Source organism: Oreochromis niloticus, linkage group LG3, assembly GCF_001858045.2.
Source record: "Oreochromis niloticus isolate F11D_XX linkage group LG3, O_niloticus_UMD_NMBU, whole genome shotgun sequence".
Taxonomy (NCBI): domain Eukaryota; kingdom Metazoa; phylum Chordata; class Actinopteri; order Cichliformes; family Cichlidae; genus Oreochromis; species Oreochromis niloticus.
Genome location: NC_031967.2, coordinates 26,724,614 through 26,734,098, shown reverse-complemented (window position 1 = coordinate 26,734,098; position 9,485 = coordinate 26,724,614). Strand labels below are relative to the sequence as shown.

General features: G+C 36.9%; 1 protein-coding gene across 1 annotated transcript; it reads right to left on the bottom strand.

The window, feature by feature from the left end:
• Positions 1–1,458: 1,458 nt before the first annotated feature.
• Positions 1,459–7,163, bottom strand: LOC112846234 (uncharacterized). The gene is made up of 8 exons (XM_025905674.1): positions 6,639–7,163; positions 3,824–4,129; positions 2,822–3,097; positions 2,639–2,740; positions 2,550–2,565; positions 1,926–1,990; positions 1,752–1,802; positions 1,459–1,649 (listed from the first exon to the last, which is right to left on the bottom strand). Exons 1-8 carry the CDS (start codon positions 6,712–6,714, stop codon positions 1,615–1,617), a joined length of 927 nt encoding a protein of 308 aa, XP_025761459.1. The 5' UTR covers positions 6,715–7,163; the 3' UTR covers positions 1,459–1,614.
• Positions 7,164–9,485: the final 2,322 nt, after the last annotated feature.

Here is a 9,485-nt window from a genome sequence, read left to right as displayed (position 1 = left end):
TTTGTTTTGTAGAGGAAAAATGGCTGCAATTTAGAGAATCTTGTGCCCTGTGAGCCCACAACAAATGTGGCATCAATAAAGAGCCCAGGATGTTTCCTTGACAGCACAGCAGGAGTCATACATGCATGAACGGTGCTTGATGTAGTGGTTGCAGACTGGTATCCCCAACAGAGGACAAAAATAAATTGCTGGGACTTAGGAGGATATGCGTAAAAAGTCGAACATATAAAGACATGGACATTTACTCTGTATTTATAAACTGTATTTATTATGCTATAATTGTAGTGGACATACAGAGATAGGCACGATTGTGGCACTGATTCAGTCTTTAGCACTACGGTCACCCCAGTGTGTCGGCTAGAACACCACTTAAGGCCAGAATGTCCCAGAGTATGGAAGAAGGAGCTTGAGGGTCGGTTTGAGGCACTTTATTGTCACAACTCAATTCCTGGGGCTGTGAAACTGTTTTAATCAAACTGGGGAGCTAAATAGTTTGTTTTGAGGGGTTAATGAAAGTCTAATTGCCGTGAGCTTTGGAAAACTACTTTAGAAGAGCATAAAAATATTCAGTTTCTCTTTAACCAAACTACACAATCTCTATAGTTTGCAACAAGCTCACCAATCAAATAGTTTAGCCTAGCATAGCACATACTAGATAAAGATTTGAATAAGTATAATGTGAAAATAAATCACCTTGATTCACTTCAATTAAATATTGAATTAAATATGAACAGATTTTAAATTATTAAATAACAAACACTATATGTCATAAGTGCTAATATATGTGTAAAACTGGTATGCCACTCTGGTCGATTTCAGAGCTACAAAAGTAGATACTCATGTTAGTTTATGTGGGTTACCCATATGCTTATAAAAAGAAGAAATAAAGTTACATAATTTGTAAAGGTTTGCAGTAATTTACATTTTAAACATTATAGCTTTCACTAGTTTTGTTAACAGTGGATTTGAACTAAATAAGCAGTCAAACGGACAGATGTGAGCAAATGCCAGAAAAGTTTTTTTTTTTTTAATTTATTGTTTCCTCTCAGAGATTCATAAGATAATTCAAACCAGGTCATATGAAACAAACAGGCTTACATACCACTTTATACATTAAAAATGGTGTTAGACCTTCAATGTAACAATGAGCTGTTTGTAATTATCCTCTTAAATCATCCAGTTTTTTTTTAAACTCTTTCACGCATAGTGGTCACTACAGTGGACAGTTATTCAAAGGCTGTTTTCTTGTATGTGTGTCAGTGTTGATGGCATACTTGCACATAAACCACTATAGTGGACACTGATGTGTCACTCCATACCCTACCACCCACTGGTTGTTTAATGTACTATAGATGTATGACGTGTTTCATTGTAATTATTGTTTTTTAACCCCTTCATGCATGAATTATGGCAACCTCATTTATTATTTGTTTCTTAAGTATTTTTATGCATCTTTTCGTCCCTAAAGATGGATAAAAATACTTAAGAAACAAATCCTGATTGAGGTTGTCATAATTCATGCATGAAGGGGTTAAATAGGATGATTTGATATAATAATTACATTTAAAATAAGACACCCAAAAAGCACCACAGACATGCAGAACTGCAGCTCGTCTAGTCTGATTTGATGCACTGTATTTGTGATCCACCTGAAATACAGTAAGAATAGTTTAAGAATGTCACAAAAGAAATTCTTGAAATCGAAGAGTTACTATTTATTACTTTCATGGCTCATCATTGTCATACTGTACCTGGTGCAGCATCTTCAGATCCTCTAACTGTCTCATAAACACAACGATCACCTGCAAGTTAATAACAGTTGAGTGAAAGTCACAATAATTAACATCTCCAAATGATCTAACATTTAATCATTCTTTAACAGTTAAATGTGATGATCAGAGCATGTAAACAGCGTTAGACCTGACCGTGGGAAAGAGCCGAGTACACATGTTGATTTTCTTCCTGGTTGATTGTTTCAGACTGTGTGAGCCTGAAATAAGTAAAATATATTATTATTAGTAGAATAAAAGTATTTTTTAAATTCCTGCTGTTGATGAGTTTCACCGACTGTCACGTCTGTGTTGGAGACGGCATGGAGTGTGGACCCAAATGCAAACATAAGGCCGAGGTGCATTGAAAAACAATACAGAAACCTGAAACACAAAACCTTGAACTGGGAAAGAGGAACCCAAGACCTGAAAAAAACAAAAAACAAAACAAAACTGGGACTTGAGAGGAAAGAAGAAAGAGGAGAACAGAGGACTAAATAGACACAGATAATGAGGGGATGGGAAACAGGAGGGAACACACATATGAGAATATAACTGAGTTGATGTGACACATGGTACACCGGAGAGGCACAGCATCAAAACCTAAAGACTAGAAATCACAATCCTAAAGATAACTTATAGGGAGCTAGACATACAGAAGCCTAAACCATGAAACACACAAAATCAAAGAATATGGGGGGGGGGCGGAAGAAACAAAAAAAACCCAACACACCAGAAACACAAACACTGGGGCCCCAGACCCAGAACCGTGACACTAACCTTTTGGGACGTAGACCTGTAGAAAAGAAAGTATTATGAGATTAGGAGATTAAGAGAACATTTTTCATAGTAGCAACAAAAGTTCTTACCCTTTGACTTTATGCAGTAAAGCAGAAAGAGCAACAGTACAGTGATCAATACTCCAGTAAACAGCCCAGCAATGAACATGACAACAGAAGAGGATCTGTACTCTGAAATCACAAAAGGTGATGATACATTATATAAACAGAGCAGTTACATTGTGTTCACAACTACAGTCACTTTCCACATACCTGTTTCTTTTCTGTGTGAATGATCTTTGCTGCAGTTCACAGTTTGAAATGCAGACTTCTCACTGACATGATTGGAAACTGTGCAGGTGACATTGGTCTCTCCATCCTGCTCCCTGATGATGTATTGTTGCCTGGGACCAGTTAGTGTTTGTTTTCCCACAGTCCACTTGTAGCTGACATCACCAGTTGTGCTGCACTCCAGCAGAACTTTACATGATTCATTTGAGGAAATCCAGGTAGAACTGATTTTTATGACAGGCTGTTTAACTTTGGGCTCTAATGAGAAAACAGAAGGAAAAAGAGAGTCTGTGTCAGGTCATCACATATTAAAGTAGATGTTTGTTCAGAGTTCTGCAAAGGCATTGTATGAAATTAGGCGAATTAAGAACGATAAACTTCATTAAATTCAGACAAGTATTGTTCGATACTGTATCAGCTAGCCACATCTAGTTTAAATTTAAAAAAAAAAGCTCAAAATCAAACCAAGATATAAATAATAAAATCTGAAGGGTATGCAGTTCTGAACAGGTGGGTTTGAGACATGATTTAAAAGTTTAAAGAAAGTGATTTTCGGATTGTTACATAATTGGTGATAAAAAACAAATATTGATGCTCTAATCCACAGGATTTCCTATTGGAACAAATATATAAATGAGCTTTTATCTCAACATGTTTTTACTGTCATTATTATTTTTTATGTAAAAGGATCATCAAATGTCACATTGGATTTCACACAGATTTACAGGGATCAATATCAGTAAGAACACAAAGGTCAAAATATAAAATAAAGCAGTTTAAATAGTCTAACACACAATCAATATTTAACAATATCACACAATGGTGGCTGAGAATACAGAGAAAATAAAGAAAATAAAGAATACAAACAAAAGTAAGTTTGAAGAGTCAGCTGCATATGCTAATAGGGAATCATGTATTAATCCCTCACAAATTTATCAAAAAGTTATCAAAATGCTTGTTTAATAAAAAAGAAATTTGTCTTACCATGAACTTGCAGAGTGATGGTGATTGAAGGCCTTTGCTTGTCATTCACCTCTGAGACAAAAATGAAATCACCAGAATCTTGAAGAGTCAGTTTTCTCACTGTTAAAGTAAAGTCTTCAGGGTTCAGCTCTGATCTGTCCTTAAATGGAGAGTTTTTAGAAACACCCACATCTTTGTCTGCAACTGTTATTCCTCCATATCTCCATGTTGCTGCAGTCACACCTTCATATGGTAAGCCTGACGAAAGCTCCACAGTATCGCCAACGTTTTTATGAATGACATGTTTTCCACTGGAAGCCTCCACATCTGCAAATATATGTATACATATTTTTGTGAAAGGTCACTGTTCAAGTTATAAGTGAGTGAGTGAGAAGAAAGTGGCCAAACTGCCTATAACCTTATCCTCCAGTTAGAGTATGGAAAGTGCGATTCTTAATGCAAAAGCAAACAAACAAACAGACAGACAATTAAAACATGAAAAAAGTATACTTATAGAATGAAAACAACAACTTATGTCAAGTAACATTTATGATATAAATGACCTGGCATAACTACAATTTAAATATGGCAAAAAATATTGCAAAATATGGCTCTACTAATGATTTTTTATGTTGCTACTTCTACATGGACAAAAAAATAACTAATAATCTTGTAACTTTGGGATAAATAGCACAACAAATGAATAAAAAAGAAACAAAAAACACCCCAGAAAATAAACAAACTGAAGTTATGAAAATTAAATGTCAGACTTTCAGGAAGGGATTAGAAAAACTTGTGTCTGTTAAACTCAATTGTTCATTAATAGCAGATACTGATAACCAGTGTTGGGCATGTTATATTTTTTACTGTAACAACCACAGACATGTTTAATGAATCATATTTCATAACTTTAAATGCAAATATAAATTCTCAATTTTAAAATCCTATGTACAAGTTTTGCAAACAACAAAGCTATTTGCATCCATTTACCTTTTCCCTTGATTTTTTAATAACCATTTCAAACTATTTACAGAACAATCAGCTGTTCTGCATTCAGTAAGATGCCACACAAATTATTTGTGCCACTCCAAAAAATTTTTTTCTGTCCACTATAAAGGAGAACATCACAGCCTGATACCTGCAGGTCTGACAGCAGCAGGTGTATCACTCCTTTTTCTACCTGGAGACAGCAGTCGCCTCATTGTTCTGACACACAACACAAAACTATCCACAACACTACACAGTAACTACACAAGAAGACAACACATTAACTACACACTCCAAACACGCTAAACGTCACAAATCTCTCACATCTCAAAACCCCCTCTCTCTCTTTTTCTGCTCTCTTTCTCTCGCCGTCACTCCTAAAACTTCCCCTGTTTTTTTGGTTTTTTTTGGTCCTAAGCAGAGAGTGCTCGCTAGCGCTGTCCTTATACAGTAAACGTGACGAAACTATTGAGGAAAAAACGCCGCGTATATATTGTTTGTCATGACTCTGGTTTTACGTGGCCTATCAACACAATTTATAAACTGGTATAAATCACCTTGTTGCTTTGTCATCTTTAAGTGGTCATGTGATTGACTTACCACGACTACTTTATTCTTCCTCAGTCAAACAGCAGCACTGATGCGATTGTTTTGCCCCCTTAGCCCCAGGTGTTGTGCTAGACAGTGATCGTGATTACTGTCCGCGGGAGCGCGCAGCTGGTTAAAGCTGTAGCGCTCCTGTGCAACTGATATAAGATGCGGTAAGCTGAACACAGCTTCAACCGTCTGTTTGTTTAAAAATAGTAACGGACCGCGTTTTCTTGTTAGTAACTGTAACGGCGTTGTAACGATAGGAATAGTAATTAGTTAGATTACTCGTTACTGAAAAAAGTAACGCCGTTACTTGTAACGCCGTTATTCCCTCTTTAACACAACAATAGTCTTTGTGATGGTCAAAGGTATAGTGTCTTGAAAGAAGAAAAAAAAATGGTGAAACCACAGAATTCATGGTAAATGGCCTGTATTTGTATAGCGCTTTCTAGTCCCTAAGGACCCCAAAGCGCTTTACACATCCAGTCATCTACCCAATCACACACACTGGTGATGGCAAGCTACATTGCAGCCACAGCCACCCTGGGGCGCACTGACAGAGGCGAGGCTGCCGGACACTTGCGCCACCGGGCTCTCTGACCACCACCAGTAGGGAACGGGTGAAATGTCTTGCCCAAGGACACAACAACCGAGACTGTCCAAGCCGGGGCTCGAACCGGCAACCCTTCCGATTACAAGGCGAACTCCCAACTCTTGAGCCACAATCGCCCCTTATGGGCAAAGGTTAAAGCCGGGTGCTGTGAGCTCATCACTTCTGGCCAGTGTTGCTGTGACTGTTCCAGAGGACTCAGGACATGCTGCTGTTGCTAGTGTCATGTCTGACTCACAGATTTTGTGATAGGACTATAATCAGCTACGTTGTCCTTTCTAGTGAATACATGTTGTATTTTTTCTTTTCTTTAATTTTTTTTTTTATATCTACTCTAAACAGAAGAAAAGCCACACTTGGATCCACATGTCTGCAAAAACACGTCCACACCCCCATTGCTGTCCTTCAGTTCCTTTAATTAGATTATAAAAATTCACGTTATGCTTTAACGCCACCACTGCATTTGGAAACTCAACAAGAAAAATACACTCCAAGCCTCTTCCCAGGAAGACACATCACTTTTCTTCCACTTTGCAAGAGGAGAAGCACTCCTGACCTCCAGTTACTCTACTCTAACCATGTATCAGAGTTAATGAGGCAAACAAATACAACACGTCACAGAGATCTTAAAAGCACAGGTGTACTTACAGTAGAGGCAGACCCAGAGCAGCAGCACAATGCTGTGAACGAAGTAGCTATGATAACAAAAACGACCACCAACCATCTCTGTGGAAAGAGGAACGATGTCCGTTTCCTTTTCTCATCTGTCAAACTGTGCTTTCACATGTTAGCACAGAAAAAAACTGAGACCGTGTTGAGTGGGGGAGGTTTCTATTAACACAGAAACAGAAAAATCAGTCATAACCTGGACTGACATACAAGATTAAAATAGGCAAATAGAACACATTAAACCTCAAAGTTACATATAATACTGTAACACAGCATTGTTTTTTTTTTACTGTAACAAATATATTACGTCACAGAGAGTTGCCTAAATGTTCAAGACAACCACAAAATGCTACTTGCATCAAACAATGGCCATTCTAGTTATTAAAAGTCATTCCTACTTTGCATTAACATTGCAACCTCTGTATTTACTGTATCTGAGATGTGAAAGTAACAGAGTTTAAAGTCACTATCTATTAACAATTCAGCAGGAAGCATGAAGCACCAGTGACTGCATATACATACTGAGAATCACAGTCTGCAAAAGTGGATGAGAATGGATAAGATAAGAGGGATAAAAATGACTTGCATGGACAAGTGTGTGTGAATACCCTATCCTCTGAAACAAGGGCACGGTTGTGCATGGAGAATAACAAGAAAATATGCATGTTTTCTTGTTTTCTGCAGTCTCTGTCTGTGCTTGCATGATGAGGCTTTTAATAGTGTAGGTTGTGGTTCATGTGGGGACTTAACACAGGAAGACGTAAACTACCCATCAGCCTGCTCAAAACAGACAAACAACACATTTTAAAGATGATGGTCTAACTGTGCTGACCTGCTGATCTGACTATCTGCAGCTAAATTACCAAAACTTAAATTTAAAATGCAGGAACTCCTCTGTGCAAAAGCTATGCTATTTGTTCTACCAGGAATAGATATTGTTAGGTCTGTGTTGCCAACAAATTACAAAAAGAAAATACAAACCAGTAAATAAGCTTCCTGGGGCTTTAGTTTTAATAATTAATCATTTTAATCATCCTCTCCTATTGCTCTTTTTCTTAATTTATTCTACTAACAATAACACAGACACACCAGAAGACAAATGGCGATCAGGAGGAACAAGAGATGACTGCCCACAGCATGCATCACTAACAGATAGAGGAAGTGGTTCACAACAACAACATAAATATACCTGAGGCACAGAGGCTGTGTTCATGACACCAAAAGACACATAAGCAGCATATCATCAGAGGCAGGAGTCTACCTGCCTGTTAGAGGGAGGGATGAAAAATGCAAGTTGAGGGTTATATTGAAGAGTAAATGTATAATATGAGAGGATCTGTGTGACAAAAAGTGACAAACTGTGATCTTTTCATTCTATGTTTTTATTTTTTATTTATTTATTTAATTTTAATTTGATTTATTCCTTCTTTTTCAACTTTTCAAGAGGCTGAAACGTGTCTGGAATATTGAAACTTCCACCAAGCAGGTCCCACACTGCCCCCTGGTGGTTTGACTGTCCTTTCTTGTGTCAGTATATTTCTGGGTTTTCCTATGGTTGAACACATTCATGGTAATCATATTTTTTGTCTCTTTCTGGGAAAATGCAACTACATTTACTATGACAGGTATTTCAGCTTCTTTTATTCATCTTTAAAATGACCACATTTTTTTTTTCTGAACCAGTTCAACTTAGTAATTGTTTCCTAACAGCCATCTTGGATTCAAGTGATGGTTTTAAAATGTTTCTGAACAAAACCCTTCATATATTTCTTTTTTCTTGGCATCAGTTTAGCTGAAGGTTTATGTATTGTTAATATTAATGCATAAATAAATACACGAGTACTTAAACTTTGGTTCTGCAAAGTTTGGCATCATGTTGTTTGTACAGCTGAATGCATTTCATTTTTCTTGTGGGTGTCTCCTGGTTCTATTTACATTCCCAGATAACATGATTAAATAGCATCGGTGTCAATGAATTATCAAGTCTTAAAGAAAAGTGCAGAAATTCTGCACTTCAGCTCCAGTTCTGTTGTAACTGGCTTCAGATCATTTGAAATCAAACTCAATAAAACAGCATCCTCTGTGCTGTGCTTGATCAGTTAATGTATTTATTAAACAAAGTGCTACTAACTAATAACAAGAAGTAATTATTTTGCACTATTTGTTGTTTCAAATACAGATTGGAAAAGTGTGTAAACATCACATGTTAGAAAACCCAAGATTTTTTTAAAAATAAAACAAAAACAAGTTTCTCTGTGATGTTTGAATCGCTGTCTAACATGGCTAAATTTCTTCCTTCACCTTCTTTTCCTGCTGTCCGTGACTCCTTTAGAGAATCAGATCAATGTGATTCATCATCTTCTATGTCCTGCTGTCATGATCCTGCTTTTTGCTTTCTGTGAGTAGTTTTGGCTTCAATATCTGTGAATTTGAAAAACAATTAAACTAATAAACAAACACCATAAAACATTGTTTACCTCTTGAATGGTAAAATGTGGCAGCATTATAAATGACACCAGTTGACAATCTGATGAGACAGCATGGCATATTTGTTTTTTATAGAACTGATGTTGATGAAAATCTCCAGGCAAGACTGCAGCTGTGACACAAGTTTGTATTTCTATTTGTTAAATGTAAACCTCTGCCAGGGTGTTATTGAATTTGCTCTTTCATGCATATTTGAAAAAGTTGAAGTTATTTGACTGGAAACATTAATGCAGTGCTGGATAATATGCAGAATAGTGAGTGATCTAGAGTTGCATAGAATCAGCAAGGTCCTTTTTGCCATCTTGCAGAGATTTTGTGTCAAGTTGGTGTTTCTGTTTC